This window comes from Prinia subflava, chromosome 24 (genome assembly GCF_021018805.1).
Source record: "Prinia subflava isolate CZ2003 ecotype Zambia chromosome 24, Cam_Psub_1.2, whole genome shotgun sequence".
Lineage (NCBI taxonomy): Eukaryota > Metazoa > Chordata > Aves > Passeriformes > Cisticolidae > Prinia > Prinia subflava.
In genome coordinates, this window is record NC_086270.1 from 3,880,106 (window position 1) to 3,895,021 (window position 14,916).

Below are 14,916 nucleotides of genomic sequence, written 5' to 3' on the forward strand. Positions count from 1 at the left end.
GTGGGGCTATAATATCTTTTCATGCTGTTAAGCTTTTAATTCATCCAGCTTTGTGGCCTTGGGTTGTTTTATTCTCTAAATCAAACAGCCCCCAAAATGATAAAACCCTTCATTAACACCACGCTGGGCTCTTGCCTAAAACAACAGCACATGATCTCCTGCCTTTCAGTTTGATTTTGCTGTCACTTGGGACAGGATTAAAGAGAAATAACTCCACTAATTCTTCCAACATCCTTCAGCAAACATCAGCTTGGGCCAAAGAGGACACAGGATGCCAGTGTTAGTGATTCTAAAGCAGCTCTTCCCTTGCAGATGGCTGGGGACCCTTGGTGGCACCCTGTCTTTGAGATACTCACCTGGAGCACCATCCTCAGGTACTTAAGCAGCCTCTCTTCCTACCAGGGGGATTTCATCCCTGTTCAGACCCTTTGCAGAGGTGCTGCACAGAGCAAACACACACCAAGGGGCTGATGTGCAACTCATAACTCTTCTTGCTCAGACAGAAATTAGCATTTTGCCTTTGGAGGGGAGGAGGCAGTGCTACCTCCGGCTGCAGGGAGCCAGCAGGACCTGTCCCCACCACGACAGCACCTGGAGGGTCTCTCCTGCCACAGTCCCTCCCAGCACCTCTCCCAGGCTGTGCCAGGGACAGGACTGAGCCCTCTCCCAAGGCCCAAAGCCCTTGAGCTGCCCTTCCTCACTGTCAGCCCAGCTCACCAGCTCTGGCCAGCAGCCTGTCCCACCTCTGCCTGCCACGGGTGCACTTTGGATCCTGCCCTGCCTCTCTCAGTGCAGGATCTCCTGCTGAGGAACCCACGGGACATCTTATCCCATTTCCCATTTGCTGCTGGGTTTTTGGAGCTGTTTGTAATCCAGCCAGCTCGAGTGCTGAAGCATCACAGTGACCTTTCCCAAACCAGCCAGGATTTTCCAGCCAGACACCTCTGGCTCTGTGTCAAGCTGCAGTTCCCCTGCCAGTCAGTGAATTCACATCAGTCATGGGGCTCACATCTGCTGTCAGAGCCTTGCTGCAGTGCCAGGATGGCTGTGGTCAGTGCTGACAGCTCTCCAGGGCTGCCTCACGCCTGCAGAAAGGTTCTTTTCACCAGACATCTCCAGAAGGGAATGAGGCAGTTGCTCTGGGATGGTTTCCCATCCATTCCCATCAGGTAGGAAGGCACGAGGAGCGTTGCCTCTGTTTTTGCAAACAGAACTAACAAGGGCCACATGGAGCCCTGCAGCCCCGTGAGTGGGGTTGAGGGAGCAGCCTGGGCCCCGCACTCGCTCCAGGGCTGTGGTTTGTGGTTTGTTTCCTCCTGGAACTCTCTCTTCCTGACCTCACAGCTGTTAACTCTCAGCATCTGACCTTAAGCCTTGCTAATTGGATTTCTCCCCTGTTACTGTAAGGGCTGTGCAGTGCCAGGAATGAGGCTCAGGGTCTCAGCAGGGCACGGCTGCACAGGGCCAGAGGCTCTGCCAGCAGCACAGCCCACAGCACGTCCCACTCCTGCCTCCCTGAGAGCACAGACAGGGCAGGGACCTCAGGGAGCTCTGCCAGGCTGGGGAGCAGCAGATCCATGGCTGGGGAGCAGCAGTGAGCTCCATGGGTGGGGAGCAGTGAGATCCATGGCTGAGGAGCAGTGAGCTCCATGGCTGGGGAGCAGCAGATCCATGGCTGGGGAGCAGTGAGCTCCATGGCTGGGGAGCAGCAGATCCATGGCTGGGGAGCAGTGAGATCCATGGCTGGGGAGCAGCAGATCCATGGCTGGGGAGCAGCAGATCCAGGGCTGGGGAGCAGCAGTGAGATCCATGGCTGGGGAGCAGCAGTGAGCTCCATGGCTGGGGAGCAGCAGTGAGCTCCATGGCTGGGGAGCAGTGAGATCCATGGCTGGGGAGCAGTGAGATCCATGCCTGGGGAGCAGTGAGCTCCATGCCTGGGGAGCAGTGAGATCCATGCCTGGGGAGCAGTGAGATCCATGCCTGGGGAGCAGTGAGATCCATGCCTGGGGAGCAGTGAGATCCATGGCTGGGGAGCAGCAGATCCATGGCTGGGGAGCAGTGAGATCCATGGCTGGGGAGCAGCAGATCCATGGCTGGGGAGCAGCAGATCCATGGCTGGGGAGCAGTGAGATCCATGGCTGGGGAGCAGTGAGATCCATGGCTGGGGAGCAGTGAGCTCCATGGCTGGGGAGCAGCAGATCCATGGCTGGGGAGCAGCAGGATCCGTGGCTGGAGCCCAGCGCTGTGCAGAGGCCACAGGAAGGAGCTGGGCAGTGCCAGGCTGCCACAGGGCATGGCTGGGCCAGGGTGGGCAGGGCAGGATGGACTGAGAGCTGGCACAGCAGCCTCACAGGCTGCTCAGTGGCCCTGGCACATCACAGGACTGATGGTGTCTCTGGAGCCTTCAGCTGCCACGCAGACTTCAGAGAGCAGCGAAGTAATTGAGTATTGACTGAGATGTCCCAGGTGAGCCCTGGATGCCCATTACATTCTGCTTAACTCAATAATTACCATTTATATTATCCCTTCCCACACTCTGTTAAGCTAAAAGGTCTGTAATTAGCTACTTGATTTAAGTGTAAAGTGTTAATTAATTCATATTATGAAGTACAGTTGCTTCTTAAAGATAACTTTGTGCATTCTATCACACTGTATCTGTAAGGCTTTAACCAAAATACAAACTTGTCCCAGTGAGGGAGCAAAGATCCTACAAATGAGGCACTGGAATGCAAAACTTCCTCTGCAAAGCCAAAAGGATGCAACAAATGGACAAACAATTCAGCACAAGCCCTGCTCTGAGCCCCAGGAGGACGTGCCAGGCTGCAGCTCCTGCATCATCCCCTGTCCCCTGGTAGCACCACAAATGCATTTAACTGCTGATCTAGCTTTGATTCCATTTCATTTAGGTGTTAGGAGGGTTTTAGTTTAGGGCTTGATGCGTTTATGGAAAAGTGTCAGCACAGCCCAGGGTGGTTTCAGACCAGGCAAGTTCTCTCACTGTATCATGACAATTCTGAGACTCTAAAATCCCTAAACCCTCCCAAATAAACACCAGCCATACAGAGACTCAGAGAAAAACCTCGCAAAAGGCAGAATAAATCACTGAACTTTTGCCACTGGGCTGAATTAAAATGATAAACAAAAGTTTTTGCTTGCCAAAAGCTGTTTTCATGCTGCTGCAGCAGCAGATGGTCTTTCCTGGAGGTGAAGGATTTTGAAGATTTGCCAGGGCAGAGAGAACCAGAGGCTTAACATATGTATTGTGAGATGTGAGAGGAGAGTGCCTGGAGGTGCAGCTCAGGGGGTGCACTGACCCTGTACCTGCTTATTGGGGGCTCTTCACAATTCCTCAGGAGGGAAACCCCAAACAGCCCCAGCCTTCCCTTCATTCACACCAACAGCCTGCTCTGGCTCTGTTTATGAGTCATTAATTCCTAATAAGTAGAAAACTGCCTGATGGGCTTTGGACAAGGATATTTACTGTATCACAGACAATAACACAATGTAAATTTCCAGCTGTAAACCAGAGTTTGAATGTTGACGCATCTTTAATAATGACAAATGAAGAATTCATGTTCACATGAGGATTTTGATTTCATGATCACACCGAGCTCAGGTGGAGCCATCAAGCCCAGACCCAGCATCTTGTCCCAGATTTGGACACCTCCCTCACCTGCACCCCGTGATGGGCAGCCCTGATTTCTTTCCCTGCTGTGCTGTGGGGCTGCAGGCTGAGCCCACAGGGCCTGATCCCCTTCCCTGCCAGCTCTGCTGTGAGCCAGGGCTGTGACAGCTCCCCAGCCAGCCAGAGAAATGCTAATTGCAAAGCAAGTAATTAGTGGCTATAAAATATGACCAATACAATTACACTGAGGATTTTTTCCTCTGTCTGTCCAGAGTCTTGGCACGGAACAGTTTTATAATTAGGTGACAAAACTGACAGGCAGCTCCAGTGAAACAGCCTGTCCTCACCCTCTGCAGAGGCTCCCCAAGTGTTCTGCACCAATAATTACTAATCAAGTTATTTCTCTCAAGATTAAAAAAGCATTCTGCAGGTAATTTGCCCATCATAGCACAGGTCTGGTGCTGGCAAAGAGCCCCACTGCTGCAGAGCCCAGCAGGTCTGGGGTGGCTCCAGGGCCAGCATCACAGCCCCTTCCTCAGGGCCACCACCCCAGCTTGGGACCCCCTTGTGTCCCCACGGGCTCTGAACTGCTGCTCCATCCCCCAAAATTGCCACACAAGGGCACTCAGTGCATCCCAGAACCCCTGATGTGTGACAAGGTGTCACGAAGGGCTGCTCCGAGGTCACTTAAGGAATCACCAGCAGAGGTGATCCCAGCACAGCCAGGGTGGGACCCCCAGGGTGGGACAGAGAAAGGGAGCAGCAGTGACCCTGAAACCTTCTGGTCCCCCCAGTGGGCACAAGGCTAGACAGTCTGGGGAAGAGGAAGGGACACAAGGGCAGCAGTGTCTGAGCCACCCCAGGCTCACCTGGGGCTCACCTGGGGCTCACCTGGGGCTCACCTGGGGCTCACCTGCCTGGGGACAGCCCCTCCTCAGCTCTGCCTCCTCCCAGGTGCTGCTGCTGCGCTCAGTGGCACCGTGGTGATGTCACCCAGCTGCATTTCCTAAACCTGTTTGGCAGCAAAGCCCCCGAGCCTGTAATTTGTCATTAGCACACGGACCTGGAGAGCAGCTGAACAAACCACAGATATTGAACAAACAGCCAAACAAAACCCCCAATGCCTCCTGCCAGCCAGAGACCGACGCTGATGGATGACCTGTGGCAGCACGGCAGAATAATTTGTGAATTGCCATTGATTGCCAAAATCAAAACATAAATTTTGCTTCACAGCCAAAGTGTCATGGGAGGGTTTGTTTTTAGTAGGTGTTTTGTCTCCCTGTGATTGTGGTGGGGGGAAATAAGATTCACTCCAGGAGTCTTTGTGACACAGGGACATGATGCTCCAGCTCTTCCCACAGCAGCAAACAGCAAACCAGCAATCCCTGGCACTGGCCTGAGCTCTCCTGTCAGCAGCCTCACATCTGTGTCCTCCTGCACCCACAGCCTTTGTCCTTATCTAACCAGTGACAAACCCTGTGTGATGGCAAAGATGGGAATCACTGTGATCCCAGGCAGAGCCAGCGCCGGCCCAGAGGAGCTGCAGAGGTTTTTTTTGCACGAGGAAGTGACAAATGACTGAATGTCACCTGTGATTTATCTCTGCCTTGGTTTCCAGACAGTGGTGCTGTTTCCCCCAGGGAGGCAGCCTTGTGGGTGCCAGCACATCTGCTCTGATTGAGCCTCCAGCAGGGAGGGTTTTGCTTGTTTTATGGGATTGGAAGCGTCCCCAATAAGCATCTTGTCTCCTTGTCTGAGTGATGCCTTTGCCATATGACACTGAATTTACATCCCAGCCACTGCATACAACTGCTCTGACAACTGGAAAAGCACCAGCTGGGGTGGGGACACACTCCAGGAACTCAGTCCCAGCAGGGACGAGTCTCTGCCGTGCTCGTGGATGTGCCAGAAACGTCTGCAGGTGACAGGCCCTGCCAGAGATAAGACTGTGCAGCTCTGTGCCGTGCTTTCATCTTCAAAGATGCTTTAAGATGCAAAAAAACCTAACAGCAGCTCCTCCTGGGCTTGGCTTTTGGCTGCATGGGGGTCAGACACCGCAGAGGGGCTGCTGGAGATGCTGTGGTGAGGAGCAGACCAGAGGGCAGAGACACCCTTGGGCACAGTGGCCTTGGGCACGGGCTCTGGGGAGGCTCCACTGCAGCTGCCAGTGCTGAAGTGCTGCTTGTGCCAGGGCAGTTCTGCCACTGAGACCCCACCTGGGCACACACAGGTGAGGACAGACCCCTGTGAGCCACCCTCCCTCTGTCAGCACCCCCAAAATGGGCTGGGGTACACCAGCAGGGCAGGGCCACTGTCACCCAGGGCCTGAAACACAGAGCAGGCAGCCCTCTGCTCCTGGCATGGCACCTGCACTGCTGAGCCAGGAGCTGTCCCTTAGCCACAGCAGCCCCCGGGCTTGTCCCTGCCACTGCTGGCAGTGGGGACTGTGGCTCTGGGTATCCCTTTCATCTCATCAGGGGCTGCTGGATTTCATTCCCTGCACTTTGGTGTAAAGTGAGGGTCCCATCCAGAAAGCAATTTGTGTTCCTCAGAGCAAGCAGTCAGAACATTTCCCATTAAAATGTAAATTTAGCTGTGTTTTCTGGCATCTCTTTTCCTTCCTTAAGGTAAGGAGAATATGAACTTGTATTATTTTTCCATCAACGATATCTTCCCCTCTGTTTTGTTTTAAGGAAAAAATCTGCCTGATACACACCTTTAGCAAATTAAAATTGAATTGGGTCTGACAGCACAACAGGGATGCAGATTACAGGGAGATGTCCCAGCCTAATTGGAGTTATTGCCAAGAAGTTGTTTGCAGAGCGTTAAGCACGGAGGGCACAAGTAGAGCAAACGTGGTCTCTGCTCACCAAATGCTCACCTTGGCTGCAGGACCTGCCTGTTCCCAACAGGAACATCCTGGAGCTGAGTTTGGTTTTATTGCAATTCCAGCCATCCTCAGCCAGGCACTGCAGGTGCTCCCTCTGCAGCCCTGGGGCTCCCACGTCAGCCAGGTGTGGTGGCTCCTGTCCTGACAGCAATCCCTGCCCCACCTTCATCCCTGTCCCACCTCCATCCCTATCCAACCTCAATCTCTGCCCCATCTCCATCCCTGATCCACCTCCATCCCTGCCCCACCTCCATCCCTGCCCCACCTCCATCCATCCCTGCCCCATCTCCATCCCTATCCCACCTCCATCCCTGATCCACCTCCATCCCTGCTCCCCCATCCATCCCTGCCCCACCTCCATCCCTGCCTCACCTCCATCCCTGTCCCATCTCCATCCCTGCCCCACCTCCATCCCTGCCCCACCTCCATCCCTGCCCCACCTCCATCCCTGCCCCACCTCCATTCCCACCCCATCTCCATCCCTGTCCCACCACTCTCTCACAGCTGCAGCCACACAGCAGAGGGGATGGATGTCTGGAAACCAGCAAGAAATTTGGCCAGACATGCTCAGAATAGTGAAACCAACTGTCCCGCTCGCTGCAGGTTTTACAAGATGATGTTTCATGATTAAAACCCCAAATCCCTGTGAACTCACCATTTCTTTTGCTTCCAGACACCTGGAGGCAGGGAAGGGCTGTCTCCACACCCGGGGAAGCCTGTCAGTGTTTGAAGGGGGTTTAGAGGGTACAACCATACACCAAGGAGAACAACCTGAAAATCCCCTTCTGCCCACATTGGGCAGGTAACAGCCACAAGCTTGGGAGCTCCTTATCCCCCAGAAATCTCATCCAGTCGAGCTGTGGCTGATGACAGCTTGCACCTGACAGAGCTGCAGCCAGGCCACTCCCAGCCCCTGTGGGCAGAGCTGATGGGGAGCATCACCCCAGAGCCCGGGGAGAGTCCCCACATCAATAAAAATGAGTGGTTTTATTGCAAGGCGGGATCTGATCCAGTGCTCTCCTGTTGGAGTCTAGAACATCCCTCTGGCCACCCTGGAGGGTTTGGAGACCGGACAGGGGGTCTGGGGTCTGTCCCAGGGGCTCAGGCAGCCTCACACAGAGCCCAGGAGGGCACTGCCTCTGATCCCTGCCATGGGAGTGAATACCCACATTGTATGAAGAATCACAAGCTGGGAGAATTCAAAATAAGTAGTATTTAGTTTATCATAGAATGTAAATGTAGAATCGAGGATTCTCAGTATATGGGGTTGAAGAGACAAGATGGGGGAATTGGGGAGTGGCCCCTGTGCTCCTTGTTCTTGCTCTCGTCCCCCATTTTCTGCTGAGTTGGATCTCAAGGATTGGTTTAGAGTAGAAATGACATGTTAGCATAGGTAGTAGGTATTGGTACAATTTTGTAAATAAAAAGTTCGTTGTGAACAGTGGTTGGGTCAGGGGTACTGTACATAAGGTGTGGGGCTCTCTGACCCGCCCAGTCCCCCCCGTGTCCTGCTCTGCTGGGGACGCCCTGCAGAGCTGGGACAGAACTGAGATAATGAAGAATAAACAACCTTGGAAATGTGCACTGGTGGACTCAGCTTGTCGTCTTTACCTCTGGTGTGAAACACCCAGGGCAAAGAGAAGACTGAAAACCTGATTACCTTGGGGAACAGCAACCCCAAGGAGAATCTCAGGGAAACATAACCTTGAGACTCTCCCTGTCCTGGGGACCAAAGGGCTCCCCAGGGCCATGCAGGGCTTTCCTACAGGACTGGAACCCAGCACTTCTTGGACTGCAACTCTGCCCCACAGCAGCAGCAGCAGGTGAATCAGCACTCTCAGCCAGCATTAATTATGCAGAGAATCATTTGCTGGTAAGGAAAAAAAAAAAGAGTTCTGATTTAATCAAAATTAAATTAATAGTTAATTTAACAATTCCACAGTGAAAAGCCCTTGACCTCTGGACATGCAGGGGCTGTTCAGGCTCCTGCAGTGGTGACATCCCATGGCACCCCAGCACTTCCCCACCTCAACCTGCATTGCCCAGAGCCCCCAGCCCAGGGACTCCCTGCAGCCACCCCCAGGGAGTCAAGACCAGGCTGGGTGAACCACAGCCATTCTGAAAAAGGGAAAAAATGGAGAAGAGGTGGATGAACACACACAATGTTACATTTAAGCCCCTGAAAAGTTCCAGTACAAATAAGTATTTTTTTGAGGAGCTGCAAAATAGGAAGAAGAACAGCTAGGCAGAACATCCTCCAGGAAAGGATGACCTCAAGGTCCCTTCTGTCTGTGTCATCTACACATCTACACTTCTACAGACTAATTCCTTAAATCAGTGTCCTATGAAAAACCCTCACTCTGTGCACCCAGCATCTGGCAGGGCAGGCTGGGCTTCATCTGGAAGCATCTCCCCAAGCAGTGGACTGTCTCCTAGTCAAGACATTACAATAAAATAAATCAGAAGAAGACTAACATAAATATTGTTTGAAAGACTTAATCAGCTGCAAATTGCAATTTTGTGTTTCCAGCTTAATTAGCACAAGTCTGGTTTTCATTGTAGTGGGAAGCAGAACAAGGGCAGTAGCAGAACAACCACAGATCTCTGGTTGCAGTGGTGGAGGAAAACCTCTCTCTGCTTGGGGCTGTTGGCTGCCTCAGAGAGCAGAATTCCCAACAGCTCCAGCAGGGCTGGGAAGGGTCAGACACCAAGCAGCTTCACCTCCAACACCAACCCTGGCCCGGGCAGCCTGGCCTGGTGTTGCTCCTTTGAACCATTGCTCCAGGAGTTTGAACTGGCTCTGCTAGTGAGGTTCTACAGCTGCATTTTTGTTAGCAGGGCAGGTGCTCATTCAAATGCAAACCATGTACCTCCTGCTCTGACTGCTCATGCCAATGTGATTTCCACAAGGGCTGCAGACACAAGGGTCACCCTGCTCCGTGGGTGGGTTTATGAAGGTGTCCATAGCCCTGCCTGCCACATTTCCAGAGGTACCTCCCCACTCCAGCACGAGCTGTGCCTGATCCCCCTGTCCCAGCTGGGCTGGGGCTGTATTTTCACCATGTCCTGTGGAAGTCTGGGAATTACCTGGGACAGATCAAAGCTGAGCCCAGGTTCCCTACACAGAGGGAATCAATCTGAGACCTTGGCAGGTGGGACATTAGGAAGGTCCTAATAGAGTGAGCCCTGTTGGTTTAAGACCTTAGACTTAGAAGGTCAAGTCCCAGTCCTATAACCAAGCTTGGACACCTGGCCCAGGTAAAACCCTATAAAATGCCAGGCTAACCACGCCCCTGGTCTTTGGATGGAGCCCATGGTCTGTTTTAACTCCTGTCTCTGAGCTCTCCATCACACCCATCTCATTTTTAGCCACGTGCAACCCAGCCAAACCAGGACTGGGGTCACAGGGATCCCACCCCCCTCACAATGATGTCCCAGACCCCAGGTCACTGTGTCCCCAGGTCCCACCAGCACGTCCCCTGCCCACAGCACACTGCTCTGCAGTCACTGGGTGTAGCAGCAGGGTGGGAAGTGCCAAGGACACCTGAATAAGCAACAAACCCTGGTTTGCTCTGTGTAGAGGTGCTGACAGTGCCCAGCACTGATACACAGGCTTGTCCCCTCAGCTGGAGCCAAGCACATCCTGCTGACAGCAGTGCCCCACAGCCAGCCAGAAGCCAGGGGAAAGAGGTAATTTATAGTGCCTGCAGTTTCTGCAGGGAAAAAACAGCACTGGCCCTTTCACCCATGCCTGATGCATGGCTCACCCTCTTGATGCTGGTGGTACAAATAAAGCTGTCACTTGCAGGGACACTGAGTGCTGGCAGCAGGGAATGAGCCATGGGCAGAGGCATCACTTGAGATGATGGTGACTTGATGGTGACTCGTTTCTCCAGCTTTCTGCCCACCTTGGCTGTTGGCAAATGTCCCTCCAGGTTGTGGCAGAGCTGAGTCTCCAGGCATGCCAGAGCAGACACCAGAGCCAGGCCCGTTCAGGCAAGGCAGCTCTTCCCAGGGCTGTGCCTCCCCCGTGCCCCACCATCACTCCCCACGCAGCTGTAGGGAAGGAGCCCTTCCTGCTGTGAGGGCACCAGCTCCACCTGCACGTCCCAGAGTCCCCAAGGGGAGGAGGAGGAGGACCAGGAGCCAGGGATGCAGCTCCTGCAGGCCCCTCAGGTGCATGGTTCAATGGTGAGCACGGCTCAGCTGCTCCCCTGGGGCAGGGGCACAGCTGCACCCCAGATCAGCTTGTGTGAGCAGGGAAATGCATCACTGGGAAAACAGGAAACGTTTGGGCAGGGGATGGGGGGTGTGAGTGATGGATGAGCCCTGGAGGAGCCCAGCGAGGATCCATGAATAGCTGAGGAGCTGAGGAGAGGCAGGGCTTGCTCACAGTGCAAATCCAGCAGGGACACTGCTCCCTGTGGTGGGAGGGTACAGGGAACCCCAAACAGCCCTTACAGCCTCACAGGCCTGGGGGCACCAGGGCAGCAGTTCTGGCTCTGGGGTGAGCTGGGGGATGTGCAGTCACCTGCCCAGACCCATGGACCCCCAGGGCCCACAGGGGGACCCCCAGGGCCCCACTCTGCCCGTCTACTACACCAGACCCTCTGCTCCAGCAGTGCCCCCAGCACTGTGGGGACAGCAGGCAGGACAAGGGGTCCTGTGCAGGCAAAAGAAGTGACCCCTCTGATTTCCCTCAGCCCCTCCCTTCCCCAGGATACCTGACTGGGAAAGGCAAGGAAAGAGCAGAGGTGCAGAGCAGGGGAAGCAGCCAGAGATCACACAAACGACAGTAACTCACCCAGCCCGGTGCTCTGGGAATGTTCCAGAAGCTGCAGCCAGGCAGTGACTCTGGGCTCAGCAGTGTGCAGTGCATCTGCAGTGCCCGAGAGCTGCTTGTGAGCAGCCACAACAAAAACTCCTCCATGGCCCTCAGGACACTGGGAAAAGCCAGCCCAGCACAGGCTGTGCAAGGGCTGCTGCAGGCAGGGGGGTGGCCCTGGCACTCCGCACGTCCCAAGGGCAGTGCCAGGGACCCCAGCAGAGCCCCCTGTCCCCAGCAGAGCCCCAGGACCCCCTGTCTCCACCCAGGGACAGCAGCCTGGCTCCACACCCCACACTGCCCCCTCCTTGCTTCCCAGGGACTTCATTTTCCATCAGTGAGCAATACCAGTGGACACTTCCATCCATGCCCTGTTTACCGCAGCTTGGCACAATTTCAGAGCAAAATCAAGAGAGAATTCTACATTTAAAGGAGGGAAGATCACCACACCAAGAGTTTATTTCTTTCTCTGCATTAGGAGGAAGCAGGTTGTTCTGAGCAGCTCTAGCCTGGGTTATCTGAATACTGGGAATTTTCAGAAGCACTGGCTGTTTATCTCAGTAGAAGGTTTTGCTCACATTTAGAACAGAAAAGCAGCCAGAGAACAGCACAGCTCTAACACCCTCAAAGCTCCAAACCCATGCCTGCTCTCCTTCCAGGGCAGAAGGCACGGGATGAGCACTCAGGAGTGCGTGGGGCACACGGGGCCCTCCCCACACCATCCTGACAATAATTTCACTTCCATAATCACTGTATTCACACAGCCTGCTCAGGGTAACAGAACAGACATTTGGGAACAGTACAGCAGCACAAAGAGGTCAGAAAGGGTTTTCCAGTCTTTCTTTTTTAATCTTTTATTGACCTTGACGTAACCCATCGACCTTATTAAACAAGGCCATGATCACTCCTGAGTGCACAGGCACACAGTGCCCAGCTCCAACAGCTCCCAGTCCCAAGGGTTAGGAGGATTCTGGCACCAAGCCATATTTCTTCTTCAGGATTTCCACTGTGGATGTTAGTGCACTGCAGGGAGAAACAGAGCCATCAGAACAAAGGGTTTGGAGCACCAAAATTTCATTTTCTGAGCAACAGCAATCAGTGAGACACAGGATTGCACTTGGAGGCAAGGAGAGCATGAACTCCAGAAACCACAGCTTCCCAGAAAAGCTGTGAGAAAGGGGAATCTGAGAGCTCCTGAGGATTGCTGTGTGTGCTCATAATTAGGTTAATATCAAAGGGAAGGTGGAACTGCTGTGGGAAAAGAAGCAAAGAAAACAAAACAAGGCCAAGCAAAACAAAGTCAGGCATGACCCAACCCTGCCCAAAAGCTTTGTTTGACTTAAAGCAAAAGGCCCAGCTGCACTCACCAGCCAGGCCGGATGATGGAGAATTTCCCTGACACAGATAAGTCAACCACAGTTGACCCCAGGCGACACTCTGGGCTCTGGATGTCTCCTATGGGGCCTCCATCAATGACCAAGGACAGTTGAGGCCACAAGTCCTGGAATTCCTGCAAGAGAGCTGTGGGTAACAGTGCTGGCAGAGGCCTGTGAGTATCAAATAAAATAAAAATACAGCAGCAGAGCAACCCTTGGTTTACAGCTAAAGCTGAGGTCAACTGAGAGAGCCTGGGGCTCTGCCAAACGGCCCCTGAGGGCTGGAGGAAGCTCACCAACACGGTCAGGGTGCTGCCCTGGGAGCTGATGTTGGCACTTGTCAGGGCCAGGGGTCCGGGGCAGGCCCGTGCCAGGTCTCTCATGAAGGGGTGGTCTGGGATGCGAACACCAACCAGCTGCAGGGAAGGACAGCAGAGGTTTACACACAGAAATCGGCTTCATTCTGCCTTGCCTAAAGCCCTCTTGACTTAAAGCTGAAAATCTAGAGAACTGACAAATCTACACCTGCTGAACCAGCAACAACACAAGACTTAAGTCAGGCCCTAAGGCTGGTTTATGCCATGTCCAGGTCAGTCACAGGGAGCAGGACAACACAGCAAACACTTTTGGGGACAGCTAAGGACAGATGTTACAGCAGCAGCACAAGACCAGCCCCCTGCCCCCGAAGCCCTGAGATTAATCCTGCAGCCATCACCTACCGATGTGAAGGGATTCAAGTCTTTATTCAGCTCTTCTGAACGCTCCAAGACCAGGGTCACTGGTCCCGGGAGCAAGTCCCGCAGCAGCTCGTCGGGAACATTGACGCGGCAATACCTGCAGGGCCAGGGACAGGCGGATCAGGAGCGCACACCGCGTGTCCCGGGCCTCGGGCAGCTCCGGCACGGCCCTGCCACCCCTTCCGCGGGGCTCCGGGACCCGCTCCGCGCTCACCGGTAGAGCCGCTCCACGTCCCCGAGGCAGATGGCGAGCGGCTTGGCGCCGTTCCGCCCCTTCAGGCTGTAGATGCTGCGCACGGCGGCCGAGTCCTGGGCCAGGCAGGCCACGCCGTACACCGTGTCCGTGGGCACCGCCACCAGCCCGCCCGCCTGCAGGGCAGCGGCCGCGGCCGCCACCGCCTCCCCCCAGCCCGCGCCGCTCGGGCCCTCAGCGGGGCGGCCCGGCTCCCGCCGGCCTGCGCCCTCCGCCGCGGCCCAGCCTGCCCCCTCCGCCGGCTCCCCGCGCGCAGCCCGAGGGCCGGGCCGGGCCCCGCTGCCGGGGGGCAGCAGCACCAGGCGGGCACGGCCCGGCCCCGCCGCTCCCTCCGCCGCCCGCGCCAGCGCCAGCACCCGAGCGGCCCGCGCCATGCGCGCCGCTTCCGGCGCGGGGCTGTGAGGGAGCGGGGGCGGGGCCAGGGCGGGGCGGGGCCGGGAACGGGGCGGGGCCGGGAACGGGATTGGGGCGGGGCCGAGAGGGGCGGGGCCACTGTTCCCATGGAGACCGAGGGAGCGCGGGAGCCGCGAACGGGCCCGACGGAGCCGGCGGGAGAGCGGCGGGTGCGGAGAGGGGAGGAACGGAGGGGACGGGGGGAAAGAGAGGAATGGAGGGAACGGGAGATCCTGGAGAGGGCTCGGGGAGAAAGGGAGGAATGGAGGAAACAGGAGGGCCGAGGGGGATCAGGGAGGAACGGAGGGAACAGGAGGGCCGAGGGGGATCGGGGAGGAACGGAGGGAACGGGGGGAAAGGAGAGAAACGGAGGGAACGGGAGATCCCGGAGAGGGCTCGGGGGGAAAGGAGAGGAACGGAGGGGCGGGAGAGCCCAGAAGGCGGGGGGAAAGGAGAGGAACGGAGGGAACGGCAGGGCCGAGGGGGATCGGGGGCTCCGGGGGTACCCGCGGCGCCGGCCGTGACCGCTGTCCCCGCCGTGTCCCCGCAGGTTCCGTTCGACCCGCGGAGGCTGCGGGAGCTGCGGGAGGTGCTGGAGCTCCGGCAGCGGCGGCTGCGGGCGCGCATGGCGGCCTGCGAGGAGCTGAGGGCGGCGATGGCCGCGCTGCGGGCCGCGCTCAGCCCCGGCCCGGCGGGCGGCGCGGGGCCCTGAGGAGCCCCGGGGCGGCACCGAGCACCGGCCCCGCGGAACGGACCGAGCGGGGTTTGGGGCTCCGGGAACGCCCGGGCCGTGCCGGGGGAGCGCAGGGAGCGGTGA

The 14,916-nt window shown here is 56.0% G+C and overlaps 1 protein-coding gene across 1 annotated transcript; it reads right to left on the reverse strand.

Annotated features, from left to right (window-relative positions):
- Positions 1-12,178: 12,178 nt before the first annotated feature.
- YRDC (yrdC N6-threonylcarbamoyltransferase domain containing) lies at positions 12,179-14,103 on the reverse strand. Its single transcript, XM_063418731.1, has 5 exons — positions 13,668-14,103; positions 13,436-13,550; positions 13,013-13,132; positions 12,708-12,850; positions 12,179-12,363 (listed from the first exon to the last, which is right to left on the reverse strand). Exons 1-5 carry the CDS (start codon positions 14,078-14,080, stop codon positions 12,300-12,302), a joined length of 855 nt encoding a protein of 284 aa, XP_063274801.1. The 5' UTR covers positions 14,081-14,103; the 3' UTR covers positions 12,179-12,299.
- Between the last annotated feature and the right edge of the window lie 813 nt (positions 14,104-14,916).